Raw genomic sequence first — 18,322 nt, 5'->3', positions numbered from 1 at the left:
ATGCTAAATAACAAAACTGTCAGTTTAATTCCTTCCTCTGTGCCAATGTGTGACCCTGAGCAAGTCACTTAATCTGCCACGTTTGCTTGGGCTTTGTTCTGGGTACCCCAGTGTTCCTCACACATTCTCCAACACAAAAGTGAACTGGTGCTTTGGAGTGTGGGAGTGTGAATGGGGCCTGTGATGGACAGCTTCTTGATGGGCTGCTTCCTGCCTTGTGCCCACTGTTACCAGGAGAGGGTCGGACCACCCAAAACCAAGAGCGTTTTGACCTTTTTGTTTTATATATAAAGAAAGAGAAGAAATATTGCACTTTTATATAGCAGGAAGCTTTATCTGTCCTATTTGTTAAAACCTAACCTATTTTAGCTCCCCTTCTGTAATGTCACAGAATTATCATTAAAAATACTGCCATATTACTTTAATTTGAAACAGACAAGACATAAAATGTGTTCCAAAAACTCTCATCTTTTTAATTTAAACAGCTTGTGTCCTCCAAGCATAAGCCTAGCAGTAGTACTCACTGAGGTGCGTAAGACATGGAGAGGCAGGCACAATATCCACTGGTGAAAGAGAAGAGCACCATGAGGATAACAAAGACGGCATCATGATGGAAAATCACTGGGAGATAGGCACGCTCCTGGACATTGCACAGCATTAACAGAGGTATGAAGACGATGCGCGCACAAACAAGTAGTGGGAAAAAACAACTGTTCTTCGAAGGCTGAGGAGAGACAAACATGGTGATAATTAATTCCAAAATCCTGCTTTAAATGCGTTATAAAGAGTTATAAAGAGTGCCGAAAGTAGAGCTACCAAACTAAATATGTGAGGGAAAACGGTAAATCTTCAGTAAGGCATGGCTAGATAATGCATTCACACAAGATTAATGAAGTCACAAGGCGGCAAAAAGACAGGTGGCAATTGTCCTTTGAGAAGAAAAGGTGCCATACTACCTTGATCTGTTTTTGGTCAGATTAAATGAAACTTTTATGGTAAAAATTACACCCTTGTGCAAATTAATTGAAACAAACTCTGTAAACAACACAAATCATGTTCTTATTATGAGTAATATTCAGGTACTCACATTAGTACATAGGACATGACCTCCTCGACTCTTGGCTTGGAATTTATCAATTTTGAACAGTCTTGGATGATTTTGGGGTCTCTGTACCAAACTTGAATCAAGGCCTGAATCATCACCTCCATTGTTGTGCAGTCCATTCCATGGAGTCATTGCTTAGAAACAGACCATGGTTTACATGAGACCCCCTCAAAAGAAGATGTTTTGGGGTTGCTTCAGGTACTCTGGCATTTGTTGCTTGCACCGATTCCAGGGCATGATGCGCTCACCACAATACAATGACAATGAACTTCTCCACAAAAAAGTTGCTCCAGAACTGAAATGTTATTTCAGATGTGGCCCCGTGTTACACATCGAAACAAGTGAAGACATTTTTCAATGAGAATCAAAGGAACAGACTGGAGTGGCCTGGAAACTCTTCTGATCTGAAGCCAAGTGAAAATTTGTGGTTTATCTGTAAGCAACGAATTTATGGAAATGGGACTGCACAACCATGGAGAAGATGATTCAGTCCCTAACTGAAGTTTGGTACAGAGACCCCACAACCCTCCAACACTGTTCAAAATTGGTGGATTCCATGCCAAACCGCATTAAGAGTTGAGAATGTCATATCATGTATTGATGCAAGTAATTACTCATAACTGAGCAAAACTGATTTTTATTTTCAGAGTCTGTTTCAGTTAATTTGCAAAAGTGTGTACAACATGGTTTCTAGTTGTCCTAACAACCCCTAAATAAAATATAAATTTGCAGCTATGAATTTGCCTGAAGTTTTGATTTGCAGTTAAAAGATGTTCCTAACTACAAAGACAGTCTCAACTGAGAGCCAACTGCAGTAGTGATGTAAACCGCTGTACTTGCCATGCTGAGTCTGGGGCTGATCTCAGGTAGCACTGCCATGACTGGTACATGAACATTTCAATACCACCAGCAACCTAAAAATGCACTTCTACTGTTCAAGTCATTTGACAGTGAAATTACTCAGGAAGTACATAGGAAAAACAGTGGAAAAATGAGGAATTGACAGCACAACCCGAGCTGTATAAGCAGGCCTACAAAAAGAAAAGAGCGCCGTCAAAGGGCGATGGTTTCAGTGACGCAAGAGACTACTTCACAGCCAGCTGAGAAATTCCTGACCATACTTGCACATCTGTGGAAGCAGGAACACTAAACAGGAAACCCTTAACACTCATGGCTGGTCAAGCAGATAATGTTGCGTCTGTGAGTGACAATCTGCAAGACACAGTCCCGGTGCGCTAGGCCCAACCCCAAGTGTGTGCATTATCCTGAGACACCCAAGAGTAGTCTTTTATTTAGCATGCGGCTGATAGGCATATTCAACATTACTGTACTTTATTATTTTTACAATAATTACTATTACGATTAGCACCCTCTTATGGATGCAAGGCACCTAACACACTTTTTAAGATCATGTAAATTCTATACAGGTAATAATATCAAGTCTATTTACAGCCAAAATAGGGAAAAAAGTTGTATTACATTTTTCCAGTCTGACAATTCCTGCCTAATTGACAAGCATAATATGCTCATAACATCTTATTTTTCAAATGTGCACAATGTCACATTAATTTCTCAATGTGCCTGTATTAATTTGTAAATGTATCCATCATTTGTACAGTATACATGTCTGTTTTCAAGGTAGTTCATTCCTTGCTTCTGTAACAACTACTCAAACATTACATGAAATCATTTTTAAAAATAAGTAACAGAAATTCAGTTCCAAATTATCTAAACTCATCCTCCCCAGCACAAGGGTTAAGGAAGAGTTTTAATTATGGGCAAGACTATCTAAAGAAAACACAATAAATTCTCAACATAACCAAGGCTGCAGCTACACATATTTTAAAAGACATTCCTTTTTAATCACCATGTAAAATGTGCAGCGTTTGTATTTTCTGTTACTATTTTTGGCCGGTGTAGTGGCTCTGTGGCTAAAGCATTGGGCTGGTAACTTGAAGGTTGCTGCTGTTAGTGGCAAAAGGAATGCTACTCTGTTGGGCCTTTGAGCCCTTAACCTGCACCTGATCCAGGGGTGCTGTACAAGCTGCTGACCCTGTGCTCTGCTCCTCAGTAAGTTGGGATATGCAAAAAAAAAAAAAAAAGAATACAGTATACCGAAAAAAACAAGAAATTGAAGAATTTTTTTTTTCTTCAATTAAACCTGCATGATTACTGTAAATTGGTCTTTTGAAAATAGTTCATAAAAATGAAGTAAACTAAAACATGACAACCCACATTGTAAACATTTACATGAAGGACTCACCCATCGAACACACACTGTCACAGATCGTCCTGCCCAGTCCATCAAATTGAATGCCAGAAAGCAGCAGACAGGAATGAAATACTTGTCTGGAAGTGAAGAAATTAAAAAATGTGGATGTCAATCAAGAAATAAGACTGAAGAAAATGACTGACCCCACTCAATACAATCTCCAGATCTTAGGAGGTCCAGTTCAAGTCTCTCACACTACAAACACACATGGGGTCAATTCAGATTTGCCAGTTTAACTAACTGGCATATCATTTGGAGAAAACTGAAGGGTCGGTGGGGTTAGAAGGGTATCAAATGCTCCATAACTCTTGCACATATAAACTACCAAAAGGACCCAATTAATTGTAATTACTGGATGTCTTGAGAATTCTTTCATTTGTCAGTTCATCTGCTAGACAACCATCTTCTTTTGCAGGATTTTTCCATTTACATGACTTGGCCCTTACTGATCACTAGGGTGATATTCTCTCAAGATCAACTCCTTGTGCATTCATTTACTCTGACAGACTGACCGTTGCAGTGTATCTACTGTTGAGCGGGAACAATACCTCATCTAACACAAGGCGCGACATATACCAATGTTTTAAAATATTTAGGAGTTTTCAAATCATGACTGAACTCCTTATCTGAGTGTGGACATCTTATCTGTAGCTATCACCTCTAAACATACTTTCATCCACGGAGTGAGCCACCATTTTGGACATTATTTCTAAGACTCTCATCCCAGGACAACACTGGAGGAAGAAGAGAAACTGAGTAAACTGCACCCACTTAGGCAGCAGGAGAATTTTGGTTGGTTCACTCGCAAGACAAAGGTTAAAATATTCTCTGTTGAACGGTAAGGAAAGTATTTATCCTTTTTTCCTCAGAACATAGTGCCTCTCCTCCCTGGTTTTGCATTTACTTTCAATTGCTTTTGCCTCTCACTGCACCAATGAGTGGTGCCTCTTAGCCGTTTTCAATGATACACCAGAGGGTCTCCCAGTGATGTGTGGGGCAAACTGGGCAGGCAATCTTAGCACAATGAGCAACACATTTTGCAGCTGCAGGAGGAAATGGACATCACAGCAGGACATTTTCTTGAACAAAACTGACAGACTGGAGGATATATAGATTAAAGGACAAGATCATGAAGGGAGAATGCAGCAGTATACCACATATGGTATAGAGGGCTAGATACCAAATTTAAGGTTCATCCTAATATGGCAAGACAAATAGATCATTATTTTTTTACTGAAGAAAGTAATGGTATAAAAGTAACTACACTTACTCCATGGATCTCCAAATTGACTCTTAACATCAGCTGTGACTGCAGGAAATACAGAGAGGGACACTGTGAACACAAGTGTGATGCAGAAAGCCATCATCTTTATCTGTAGATAGAAAGAACAAAGTCATACTGTATGTTTACAGGCATCACAGTGAATAAGTCCGCATGTAAACAAATGTACTTTAATGTATTCGCAACACACTGCGGTCAAAAGTATTTTTTTTTTCAATATCTAGTCAACAATGTATGACTCTTTTTAACTGCTACTCAAACCTGATTTGTTAAAACTTCCCAAATAAATACTGGATGTTTTGTTCAGAGGTGTGTGTGCACATTTCCCTGTGATGGACTGGACTCTACCTTGTACCCCATGTTCACTCGGATAGGCGCCAGTCCCCTACTGCAACCCGGCATCAATCCGAATTAATTATGGCTTTGTTCATAAATATTAGGCTAGCAAATGTTTTCCTTCCTTTTCTTTGCCTTCTGCAACTAAATTTTATAAAAGTGCATGTTAACCAAGGCTGCTGAATCTAACGCAAGAATGTTATGGCATCAGCAGATTTCTTGTTTTATTAATCTTCTATTCAAAATGTGTGACTTATTATATTAGTATAAATAATATCAATGAAAGAATAAAACAGATGCCATTTTTAATTCCATGCCAATTAAAAATGGCTTTAGTTGTTCAGAATTCATGCGGTTATCAGCTATTTTAAGACAGGGTGTAGTGGAGCCTTGCTGCACAAACCTGATGGTAGCTTTGCTCCTCCATACTTAAGATTCTACTCTTTTATGACCAGTCGGACCAATTAAATTCAAAATTTATACCTTTTTAAGAACTTGGAATACAGAAGACTTTTTCTGCGTATTCACTTCTCCATTCTCAGTTTGGTCAAGTGCGAGATAGGCTTGCTTGCCACCATTAGCATGGCCATTTTCCTTTCCATTTTCTTTAAAAAGAAAAAAAAAAAAAGTGTTACACATTGCCTTTAAAATTACTTAAAATTTAATATTTTGCATTTTAAGGCCTTCTGCCATGACACCATTTAGCAACAATAGACAAGTCACTGCTTAGAACTTCACACTGCCATTTACAACTTTCAAAGTAAGACTTCAGTAAATTTTGACATCAATCCAAAGTTTGAGCTTTGAAAGCTTAAAAATGAACTCCGTGGTATTTTCGTAAATTCATACCATATACTATACTAATGCTGTAAAACGTACAAATTTCATGTGTTGTCCATGGCAGGTTTTTTTTTTAAGTGACCCAGTGCTGCCACTGCAGTTCTAGAATGCATGTAAAGAGCCCTGACCAAGTCTCAGCTCGCAATGAAGAGATTCTACAGAATAAGTAACTGCCCTAAGCCTCTTATCCAAATTGAGGTGAAAAGGAAAAAACTGAACCTGCTAGTCTACTACAGGTTATAATCGCACACCACCCAACACTCGCTCGTAACCGGTCAATCAAACTAATGTGTAAAGCTTGTGGAACAGAAATCTCAGACCAACATGGCAAGGACTTACTACTTGGTATTTATTTAATTATTAAGATGGAATATTCAGTAAAATGTGTACACATAAATTTAATGTATAAATGCAGGGTCACAAATTATATATTCAGGTCATATATATGGGGGTATGGTAGGAGGTTGGCGGGCAAAGCCCCATAGTGTATGTCCGTCATCTTCGGCCTGGGGACGCTGCAAGCCGTGGCTGGAGGGGGGCGATTTCGCTGCTTGTGCAGTGTAGTGTCCCTCGGGCAGCTCCCGGTGGCAAGCAGTGACCCGTGGTCCATAGTCACCAGGGCCACAGCTATCACTCGTGTGCAGGACGGAGGCTTGATGGGGCGGTTTGCTGCCCGCCCACTACGCCGCCACAGCTACTGCTCCTGACTGTATGGAGTGGAGAGGGGTTTCACTAACACACGGCTGCCCCGTTTGTTTTTGGAGGGAGGCTGGTAATGCAGCAAGCGGTGACCTGCTTGTGGCCGAACGGGGTGGCGGCGGGTAGCACTGTAGTGTGCCTCGGTTGGCTGCCTGTTGAATGGGGGTGCTTGTAGCGTCCCCAGGCCAAAGATGACGGAGCGGCAGTTACTGAGGCGCATGCATTGCAGTTGCGGCCTCGTTTGGAAGTCAGATGTCCATAACCTGGGGACCACCTATATAAACAGGGTGGTCCAGATCTAATTATGCAAATCCAGATCATCTGGAGGACTTTGATTTATGCGGCGACGATTCCAGTTTGGCGCAAAGACAATTCTTTATGTCGTCAGTTTGCACACTTTGATGGTCTGGGATTATTCAGGTGATTTTCTGTGTAATAAACTTAAGTTATAGCATAATGAAAATTGAATAATTAGATCTGGACCACCCTACATTTTATATATTTTAAATAACTATATACACACATAACTATACATGTTTATGTTTACTGCTTTCCTCAAAAGCACTTGCATGTTAATTGAGGATCCCTCACCTGTTTGAAGCAGATGATCTTTGGTCTCCAATTCATGTAATTTGTGATTTCTATTCAGGTAATAAGAAGAAAACTCCTAATATAAGAAATACAAAAGAAATTAGCATTGCTTCTCTTTTTCACTTTTGTGGTAACAGGTAAAACATGGAAGAAAACAACATCGATCTGATCTGTAGCTTGTGTTTTATTCTGAAAGCAGATTATAAATAAATTACTTACAGAAGCATATCCATAGACTGTAAACTCTAAGCACTAAATACAGCATGACATGCCAAACCTTTAAGCAGCTACCCTGCATATTCCTACAACCATTTTCTCATCTTCATTTAGAATGTGTGCTGGGCTACCTTTCTTTCTAATTTAAATTTGAATTATTTGTTTAACATGCAATTCTGAACCTTTTTTTAATCTTGCTTCCATTCAATTTTAGTACATTATATAGTGCAGCTCATTACTCCTTCATATAAAACGGGCAGTTCTTTGTCATAACATTTGGTGTCTTGCTAGTCCCAGCTCTATCCCTAGACATTAGTAAACACTTACAAAGTTTCAAGACAAGGCAACTGGCTATGAAAACAGAAGCCTCGAATTACAAAAAAAAAACACAGTGATTGAAATAAACATTTTCCACCCAATTACAGAAAAATGGGCCATTAAATTAACATTTGTAAAATGTCTTCCAGCATGAGCAGAGGCCAAAGTAAACTTAAATGACCAAGACCAAGGCAATTTTTCAAAAAATGAATTTTGCAATTTTTTTCACAAAACCAGCTGTTCAGAAGAGAAGCATTTGAGCAGTCGACACCAATTCTTTGTTAAACTTACCAGATGAGGAAGCATCAAGTATGTGAATACTGAAATTAAGGTGCCAATGCATGGTGTTATAAAATATCCCAGTGCTGCAGTCCTTGTGTCTGTACCCACTGGGGAAAAATGCAAACAATATAAAAAAATCATTTCTGGAATTTCTGTAGTATAAAATGATAAACATACATGGATATCATGTGGATGTACGAGTTTTTTACCACTTTATTTTCCCTTTCTACACTTCCTGCTCTTTACAGTTAAACTTGGCCAGAGGTATGAATAATATTAATGAAATTGGCCCAGTGACTGAACATTTTATTTTACCGCAGCTTTCTATCCGCAAGAAAGCATCAATTTACCCTACCCGATGGGTTGCATTAAGTTTAATTTAGCAAGTTCTGTACTCTGTAAAAATGTATAAAGTACAAGAAACTCATTTTCCAAAACACAATTTAATAAAGCACCTGCTGAACACAGTAATTTAAATGTATTTTTTAAATAAAAAAGTGTGATAAAAAGTAGAAGAACATTGAAAGACAAAAAGGTAATATCTGCACAAGTGAAGATACTGTACTTCAGTTTCTAACACATTCACCGCGTATTCTTGCACAACATGTTTAAAAGGTTGAGTGAAAATGTGCCAGGCTGGCAGTAAAAGTTACAGGCCGAGCTGAATTGCAGCTTGTATTCTGAATGAGAGACTGGTATAGTTAAGATGACAGCATTGGGGTTTTTGGTTTGGTTTTTTTTCACAAAATGTTAAAATGCCCGTTTGTATTTCAGTTCCTCATCAATCCATCTATCCATTTCCTAACCTGTTTCTTCAGTTCAGGGTTGTTAGAACCCAATTGCCTATTAAACAGAAAGCAAGAATCAATCCTAGGCAGGTACCAATTCCACACACGTGATCACACCACATCAGTTTAGAGGTGATCATTAAGCTAACATGAAATATCTTTGGGATATTTAAGGTATAACTCAAACAGACACAGACACAGGGAAAATGTACAAAGTACATGCACTCTATGCCTGGTATGGACTCTGGAGTTAAACCTTCTTTTTCTGCTGAACTGGACAACTTCAAAGGTGCTCCATTATGACAACAACAAAAAAGACTTCAAACTGTAGAAATCATACACACTGCCCTCTTCACCATAAGCACCTGGCATAAATCTAGCACACGCATCAAAACTACGGAAACAAGCAATCATCACTCATACCAAGCCATTTGCAGTGTTCAGCTTACTAACAAAAAAAATGAGACATCAAAGTCTGCACACTGGACATTCAGCCAACAGCAAGTAAATTTAGATCTTAATAAAGAACTAAGGACCCTTTATAACAAACTGTTGAACTTAAATAAATAAAATTGTTTCTTTTTACTATAGCTTGAATTTTGATCTTGTATTGTACTAGTTATTCTGCTTCAAAAATGTGAAAATTATGAAGAGTTTATAAATAAACACATTAAGAAAATAAGTACTTACGTGAAAGGGCTATCAGCATAGCCAAAGCAGCAAAGATCCCAGCAAGGCCTTGGCCACTCATGAAGAGGGTACTGTACTTCTGTGGCAGTAATCCCACCAGCCCAAACAGACTGCCTTGTAGGACTGCGCCAAATGCTGAGAAGAAAAGGAGCATTTATCAGCAAGCTGTGACCGAGTGAGTCACATCAGGAACTCAACGTGGCTGTCAGTTTCATACAGGTAAAGTTTCATTTAAACAAATGCCAACGTGCTCCACAATATTACTTTATTGGTAATGTTTATGAACTCAAGATGTTGTAAAAGTGTCTTTTAATTTTTGCAAATTAACCTATTTTAAAACCAAACATTCAAGTAATCATTTAGAATGTATGTAGCCAAAGCGTTTCAAAATATGAACCGAATGAGAAGCTTATTGGCGAACTCAACAGATTACAATATGCAAGCCTTCGGGGCCTGAGCTGCCTCAAAAGCTGGTATATAGTAATCTGTTCAGTTCGCCAATATAAAGTGTCATTTTGCTTGACTTCGCGCTGTATCCATAACAGCTAACATTGTACAATACCCTACTGCTACAAAGATATGAACCTATGAGATTAGTTTACACGTGTATGTAAAGGGCAAAATGAATTTAGAATCCAGTTTCCTTACATCCCAAACAGCAAGTTACTTACTACAAAAAAAATGATGACACTTTAGAGAAAACAAGGAGAGCAAAAACCTAATTAAGAGCAGTAAAATAATTAAGGTGAAATATATATATAGGCTAGATAATTGCTGAAATGATGTATATACAGTGATCCCTCTCTATATCGCGCTTTGACTTTTGCGGATTCACTCTATCGCGGATTTTAAATGTAAGCATATCTAAATATATATCACGGATTTTTCACTGGTTCGCGGATTTCTGCAGACAATGTGTCTTTTAATTTAAGGTACATGCTTCCTCATTTTGTTTGCCCAGTTGATTTCATACAAGGGACGCTATTGGCGGATGGCTTAGAAGCTACCCAATCAAAGCATGCATTACGTATTAAATAAAACTCCTCAATGATATACGATATGCTTCCTTCGTGGTGCTTGTTTGCTTTTCTCTGTCTCTCTCTCACTCTCTGACATTCTCTGCGCCTGACGGAGGAGATGCGAGCAGAGGGGCTGTTTGCTTAGAAGATACGGACGCTCCTCTAAAAAATGCCGCTTTATCGCGCTGCTTCGGCATACTTAAAAGCCTAAAAGCACGTATTGATTTTTTGATTGTTTGCTTTTCTCTCTCTCTCTCTGACATTCTTTGAAGAGAAAGATCTATTTGCATTCTTTTAATTGTGAGAAAGAACTGTCATCTCTGTCTTGTCATGGAGCACAGTTTAAACTTTTGACTAAAGGGTGTTATTTCATGTCTAGAGGGCTCTAATAATGTTAACAGTGTGGGAGAGTTTATAAGGGCTTAAAATATATAAAAATAACCATACAAACACATGGTTTCTACTTCGCAGATTTTCATCTATCGCGGGGGTTCTGGAACACAACCCCCACGATCGAGGAGGGATTACTGTACTGGATTATAACTGAATAATTATGTAAAGTTGCCAGTGCCATCTGCAACAAACAGAGGATTCTCATCCAATCTGCTGTAGAAAGAGCGATATTTCCAAAAAAGTAATATTAGATACTGTGTGATCATGTTTTTATCAACATAAAATGAAATACAAAACAAGTTAAAAAGTAATTCATAAAAAAGTAAAATTGGACCAGACAAACAACAAACATCCCTAATCTTTCCTTTCCCCAACCTCCAGCCAAACTCTGCAGCAGAAATTAAAGGGTGGCACTAAAAGGATGCCTGCGCCTGCAGAGGAGGGCGGCTGAGCACAGCAGGATACAGAGAGAAAGAGAGAGAAGATGAAATAACACAAATTAAGATGCACGGTAGTGGCACTGCTCACTTGTCACCCAACCCTAAACCAGTTACACCATCAATCTGTGTCACTAAAAGCTCAAGAAAGGTTAAGAGAGCAGAATTACCAAACACTAAATGAAAGGCATTCCAGAAATTCCCAATGTGGGGCTATTAGTGCCTTTGCTGTTATTGATAATAAGCACAGTTATTATTGATGTAAACCATAATGGTCAAAGCTGAAAGTAAGGAGAAAGAAGTATAGGAGGTGAAAGATGTGTGTAAGAGAGGAGCATTAACCAGCTGGATAGAAGAAAGAAAACAGGAAACTACAGACTAGTTGGGAAACACAGGTGGGCACACACAGAGCATATGTATAAATATCCCAAAGGACAATTGTGTATTTAAGTGACAATAGGGACCTTCATTTAGCCCACTGCATTACATTTACAGGGAATATTTTAGAATCCGATATAGCATTGCCACAGGCTATAAAGTTAGGTCAATGTCACATTATATCACAACTTCTAGTCATTGGGTATGTCAGACTTGCTGACCGCAGCCGCCAGACCACTTCAATTTACACAAGTGAAACATGTTGGGCATGTCAAAGTTATCGGCTGCAGGACGACTTTCTAACCCGGTCTTGCTTGCCCTTTTACTGACAGCCAGTAGAGTACTGCATGTTAGAGGCGGCGCTGAACAAATGGATTATCAGATGAGGCTAGTTCAGCCAATTTTCATTTATACATGGAAACCTTAAGGCTTTATGTATGTAAAGGAAGAAGAAACTGATTAAAACATGACCAGGAAAAGTTTGAAGGTGAAGATTTCCATTAGTTGTACTCTAGTATTACTTACTGATAGTGCAAAAGGTACTATATAAAAATTATGCAGGTGGCCATTATCAGTGTAAAGCTTCTATTTAAAAACGGAATGGTTCCTTGTGGGATTACTTGGTACACACGAGAAAAAGCGTTAATGGCACACTAAACCTCAGGTACATTCCTCACATTTACCATCTTCCTTTAAGACCCAGCTTTGAAATGTCACCACACCCCGGGCCAGAAATAAAAGACAAAGAGTAGGACAGCTGCTGTACAGGCTTTTAAATGTTCAAAGTGCAGCACGAGATGGAGATCACGCAGAACAGCAGCAGTGGGAATCCAGCAGCTGATCGAGCAAAGAGGAGGTAAAAAAAAAGAGGTTTCGTAAGAGCGACCGTGTCTCCTTGGGGTGCGTTCAGCCCCCTCTTCACAACGCGAATGGCAGACTGGCTGCAACTGGGGGGTGGGCATTGAAGGCGCCAGGGAGGCTTCACAATGTTCACTTTTGTAGCTACAATGATGGATAGGTCTACTATTTCCAAGAATTTGACTCCTATAAGCTAGGACACCTAAGGAATGCTACTACAAATAAAATACAATTTAATGCCTATAGCATGTAGTGAGATAAACTTTACAGAACTGTGCATTAAGAATTCACTTACAGTTAATAAACCATATTGTAGCCATGGTCACAGAGAAGAACGTTCCAGGTTCCATGTCTATTTTGACAAAAGCAGCAGTCAGGATGAAGCAGAGAAGAATGCATAATAAACTGCCTGCAATGCGGATGCGTTCTGAGATCCTTGAAAAAATTAAAGAAAACAGATTCCAAATTCTTTTAAGGCAAATAAAAACAACGTAAATTAGGCTTTAACAAAGACCATGGGAGAAACTTACCACTGATACAAAAAGGAATTGAGAAAGGTAAAAAGTAGCAATGGCAGCTGAGCTAGTAGAGTCATCCAGTTGCCAAAGTGATATTCATCATGCTCAACACTGTGGGTCTCATTTGTACCGTTGTAACTGGGATGCACAACGTTGCTTCTCAAGCGCTCATTAAAGTACTATGAATGCAAAAGACAAAGAAATTTAAGAAACTATCACACTAAACAGCGCATAGCAAAGCAAAATGACAAAAAGGCAAAATTATTTTCTGCTTTTAAAAGGATTAGCAGACATTAACAAAAACAACAAACAATAAAATTACATTTACTTTATATATGAACTACAACCAAAGGTGTTTGACAAAATTCAGTTAATGACAGTAAATGGAAAACCTGTCAAGGTATTAACTCACAAGACCAAAGAAAGGAAAAGAATACCAGGAATCAAAATATTATAGGAGACACTGAACTAAAAAGAGGGTACAAAGCTCAAGTAGTCAATGTGGGTAAAAGGGAGCCACTAGCCTGATAGATATAGAGAGATATATATATGTATACATGTGTGTGCACAGAATATATAGATACCAGTAACGGCGCTCTGCACGATAACATGCTGTCATGACACTCGACTTGGGCATTCCTAGTTTTCATCCTCTCTCTTTGTACGTTTAGCATTTGTTTGCTCAGAGGTTGATGTGATTGCTTTTTCCTGAGCAGCTCTTCTTTTCTCCACCCTAGCGGCCCGCTTCTTCTCTTCTTTCGTCGCTTTCTTTTCACGTTAAAACTGATTGAGTGTTTGTGTTGCAATTATTTAGTACTTTTTCCTTAATTTTTCACTTAAGCTAGCAGTTAAGTCTCAATCTGCCTCAAGAATAATTTAAGATATGAAGAAGTAGGGGAAATGACGGCGAAGGTGGTAGGGATGGGAAAAATATTTTTGCAAGAAGCCTAAAGTAAAATAATAATAAAAATAAAATAGAAACGTATATGACAATACAGTAAGTATAATTAATATTGCCTTAGTGTAAAACTTTGTAACAATCTGTAATACACAATATCTGAAGAAGATATTTAGGAAAAATTTTCTATTTTTTTACCTCATTAAATTTTTCTATAAAATTTCATTATAGACAACATCCATCCATCCATTTTCTAACCCGCTGAATCCGAATACAGGGTCACGGGGGTCTGCTGGAGCCAATCCCAGCCAACACAGGGCACAAGGCAGGAACCAATCCTGGGCAGGGTGCCAACCCACCGCAGGACACACACACACACACCAAGCACACACTATGGCCAATTTAGAATCGCCAATCCACCTAACCTGCATGTCTTTGGATTGTGGGAGGAAACCGGAGCGCCCGGAGGAAACCCACGAGACACGGGAGAACATGCAAACTCCACGCAGGGAGGACCCGGGAAGCGAACCTGGGTCTCCTAACTGCGAGGCAGCAGCGCTACCACTGCGCCACCGTGCCGCCCATATTATAGACAACATTTCTTGTAAATATTCCGAGTTTGGCAACAGTTTTCCTTGTTCAGGACCATCTACAACCTTGACAACAACATCTGGAAAACGTCTAACTCTTGATAATGCAACATATAACTGACCGTGGCTGAATACTGGTTCTGGCGAGTAAATGCCAGCTTTTTCTAAGGTTTGCTCTTCTGAGTCTTTCTCTTTCAGCGTTTTCTCACGCTCATTTTGTTTTTGTTCAATCGATCTATTTGCTCGTATTTTTCTTTGTCTTTCAGCCTTTCTTTTGTTGATGTTTACTTGTTGAGCTGACCATTCTTCCAGGAGATGTTGCTTATATAGGATTTGATTGTCTGTGTCTTTTGTCCTACTTGACGTGTCCTTTATTTTTTTGGGTGGCATGTTGTTAGTAGATACGTCCGTAATATTTTCTTTTACAGTAATACTGGCTTGTATGTGGCTGTAATATGCATCACTGTATTGTGTGCCTTTAAATTTCTCTCTCAGTAATACTGGTTTGTACTTCCGTAACATGCCTGTAATTTTCTCGGACAGTAATCCTAGCTTTGATGTCTGTAATTTGACTTTAATTTTCTGTCACAACAGTGGGCAATCAGCAGAGTGTCCCCAGCAACTGATTTAATGTGTGGCGTGCAGTTGATAATCGTGACTGTCGTCTCCCCAGCAAGTATTTTAATCTGTGGTGATGTGCAGCTGATTATTGTATGCGTGGCGTCTCCCCAGCAATGCTGTCCTTTATTTGCTTATTATGCGCTGCCGCGGCAAGGCCATTCACTGTGTGCCCAGCTTCCAGCGTGTGTTCGTCCACAGTGCTGTGCGCATAGGCGGGGCATGGACTTCACCAGAAGACACACACACGGATACGTGGACGCACACAGGGCTTTTATTAAAGAGGATAATATAGCCTCTTTTTAATTTTTTTTTTAAATGTTTTGTCTTATGTTTATAATGACACTCAATGTTTGTAACTTCTGTAATAAATATAAAAAAAAGTCACAATGGCATCGCTACAGCTGCAGTTGAAGGTTTTCTGCACCAACTCCACCGCCCTGACAAAAATTCAATTTTAAATTGTAGTTCTGTGCTATAGAATATTAATTGCACCTTCATGACGTCATACAAGTGCAATGACAATATAAAGAAAATCCCATTACATACATTTTCTTCATTTAGGTGTCCGCCTCATTTTTACTTAGACAATATAGTGTACATACTAAATTATTCCATTCCAAGTAAAATATTAAGCAGTGCTTACAATACATTGTTTTCGAAAAGAAACTCTCAATATGGTACAAATAGCACGAGGATCCTGTAGGAAGACTCCGACATCAGCTAAACACAACAGGGCTCACTAGTCAGAAATGATCAAGTCACCATTTCTTTCTCAATAAACAAACATCTTATTTCACTTTGAAAAGTTCTGTCTCAGGTTTAAGTCAAATTTTGCCACATAACTTTTTCAGACATTTAAAGTTGCTTAGGTAGTGGGCCGCACACATCCTGCACTTTTCTCCATCAAAAATAAACGTGCAGCAATACACAAATTTTCTCAATTTAACAACTGCTTTGTGATCCCTTTGCTAAGAATGGACTGCTTCCAGTTTTCTGTAATCTCATTTGAATAGAATATCAACTTCAACAACGTTCAGATGAAGTCATAAAAAAGGAACCACAGGTATTTGTGTGTGGTGAAGGGAACAGCAGATTGCTTAAACTTGACTACCTGACCTTTGTTTTTTTAAATATTAAATGTATGAGGGAATACAAGTATTGTATTTATTCAGCTATAAATCTCACTCTCATTATTGTGCTCTACATACAGGTAAGAATGCGGTCAAGTCAGTTATATGAAAAAGCCGTATGCATGTACTGTTTTAAATGAAAATGGCACAATGCTGTAGTGGCTCGCTCGATGGCCTCACAGCTCCAGAGTCTCCAGATTGAAATCCTGGGTCTTTGGGGAGTTTAAAACATTTATCTGCACTTCCAGACAGATTTGTTTCTGGGTACGCTGGTTTTCCTCCTAGTTATCCAAGGAACCCACGTTATATGGACTGGTGTCTCTAAATTGGTCTGGCGAGTATGTATGTGCTTACCCTGCAACACACTAGCACTCACTCTTGGGTCTTACCTTCCACATGCTTCATAGCTGCAAAAGATCTTAACCAGCTTCATTTCATACTAAACTAGATTAGAGGGTAACAAGATGGATGGGCGTTTCTTAGGACTATGGGAGGCACAGTGGTTTCAGCAGCTACCGCTCAGCAGTAAAACCCTGTGTTCAACTCAAATGTAGACATTAACTGTGTGGCATGTGCCCATTCTGCCAGTGTCCACAGGAGGAGAAATAGAGATGTTGAGGAAAAAAAAAGGATCCTTTTAAAACACCTTGCAAGTCAAAGTCTTATTTTTGTGGGTGAGGCACTGATCCCCTCCCTTAGTGACAACAGTTGTTTAATAAGCTGACACAACTGAAGATTAGGGCTTGAAAGTGACCGAATATTCTGTAAACATTCAAATAAAACATGACGTTTATTTGACTTTAAAAAAGTGTACACATACAGTACGCAAGAAATGAATCTCAACCAATTGTTTTTAAAGAAAAGGGACTAGATCTTTATAAAGAAAAAGCCTTGCTCTCCAAGGAATAGTTCAATATTTCTACATACCCCAATAGCTGTTATGAAGAAGTTCCAGGGCAGAAGAGTACCAAGACCTTGAATAAAGAAGATGACTCCAACAAAGTGAAAGCTGAAGAGCAGAAACAAAACACATGAGAGTTAGGGAAACGCCTCTCTGCTGTAGTTTACAGATGCGAATGCACTGCACACCAAGGCCTTCAAAACAGGCGCACTCCACTGACAAAGCAAATTATGCACAGCTACGTGTTTTATTAAGTACTGCACGTTCTAGAATGCAGCTCAAATATTTTACTTTTTAGGAATCAATATAAAAAGAATTACAACTACAAGGCACTTCTTGAATTTTTTAATTTTTGCAGCTAAACAAAATACTTAGATTTGAATTATTTAAAATATTTTAACAATAAAAACAAGCACTAAAAATGGCATTTTCTTGTCTTATTTTTTACGGTGAAAGTGTCAAATACATCTTTTTGGTACTCTTCTGTAGAATAATGTCCATTCACTGCTGTTACATCAATAAGAGGACAATCTCCCAGCAAATCTATTAATAAACGTTGGCTTTTTTCACAGCAGTGCTATAAAAATAAAATGTATTATTAGGATGTACTTGAAACAATCCTGAATCAAGGCTAAATAAAGTTTGCTGTGGCATTTGTTTCAGTACTCAGCCATCTCCTAGGTCAAATGAAGACTCTAAGTTCACCCAGTTTAAATAAGTGTAGGTACATCCACAGGTCCTCTCCATGATGGTCTTATGCTTCATCTAAGGCAGGTTCCTACCTTGAGCCCAGACATGTTAAGTAGACTCTCTATGGCTCGGAATTGGAAAATGCATGTCAAATAATGGATGGATGAATAAAGAAGACAATGCTTCAAAAACACTAATGCTGTCACATTAAAGTGACATGAAATTTGTGCCAAATTGTAGAAAGTAGTAAGATGAGCACTGAAAACAATACCATGAAAGAAACATCAGTGCAACATAATCACATTCACTGCTGCCAGTTATAGTTCTGGCTCATCATGATTCTGTGCTGAAAAAAGTCAGCAAGAAATGAATGGAAACATTATATAGTAAATGTAAATTATAGTATAGTATAGTGTATATTATATATATATATATATATATATATATATATATATATATATATACACATA

At 38.7% G+C, this 18,322-nt stretch overlaps 1 protein-coding gene across 5 annotated transcripts in view; it reads right to left on the bottom strand.

Moving 5' to 3' along the window:
• The window catches only part of LOC120539257 (equilibrative nucleoside transporter 2-like), a 50,408-nt gene that overhangs the window by 3,096 nt on the left and 28,990 nt on the right, over positions 1-18,322 (bottom strand). For all 5 annotated transcript variants that reach the window (XM_039769162.1, XM_039769164.1, XM_039769160.1 and 2 more), the window contains exons 3-12: positions 17,189-17,270; positions 13,035-13,201; positions 12,800-12,939; positions 9,420-9,554; positions 7,951-8,048; positions 7,126-7,201; positions 5,479-5,600; positions 4,648-4,750; positions 3,369-3,454; positions 525-724 (exon numbers count right to left, since the gene is read on the bottom strand). In XM_039769162.1, coding sequence (XP_039625096.1) covers positions 525-724; positions 3,369-3,454; positions 4,648-4,750; positions 5,479-5,600; positions 7,126-7,201; positions 7,951-8,048; positions 9,420-9,554; positions 12,800-12,939; positions 13,035-13,201; positions 17,189-17,270 — 1,209 coding nt within the window. The remainder of the gene's footprint in view (positions 1-524; positions 725-3,368; positions 3,455-4,647; positions 4,751-5,478; positions 5,601-7,125; positions 7,202-7,950; positions 8,049-9,419; positions 9,555-12,799; positions 12,940-13,034; positions 13,202-17,188; positions 17,271-18,322) is intronic.

This window comes from Polypterus senegalus, chromosome 11 (assembly GCF_016835505.1).
Source record: "Polypterus senegalus isolate Bchr_013 chromosome 11, ASM1683550v1, whole genome shotgun sequence".
Taxonomy (NCBI): Eukaryota; Metazoa; Chordata; class Cladistia; order Polypteriformes; family Polypteridae; genus Polypterus; species Polypterus senegalus.
The sequence above is the reverse complement of the archived record's forward strand: the minus strand, read 5'-3'. Positions and strand labels throughout refer to the sequence as shown.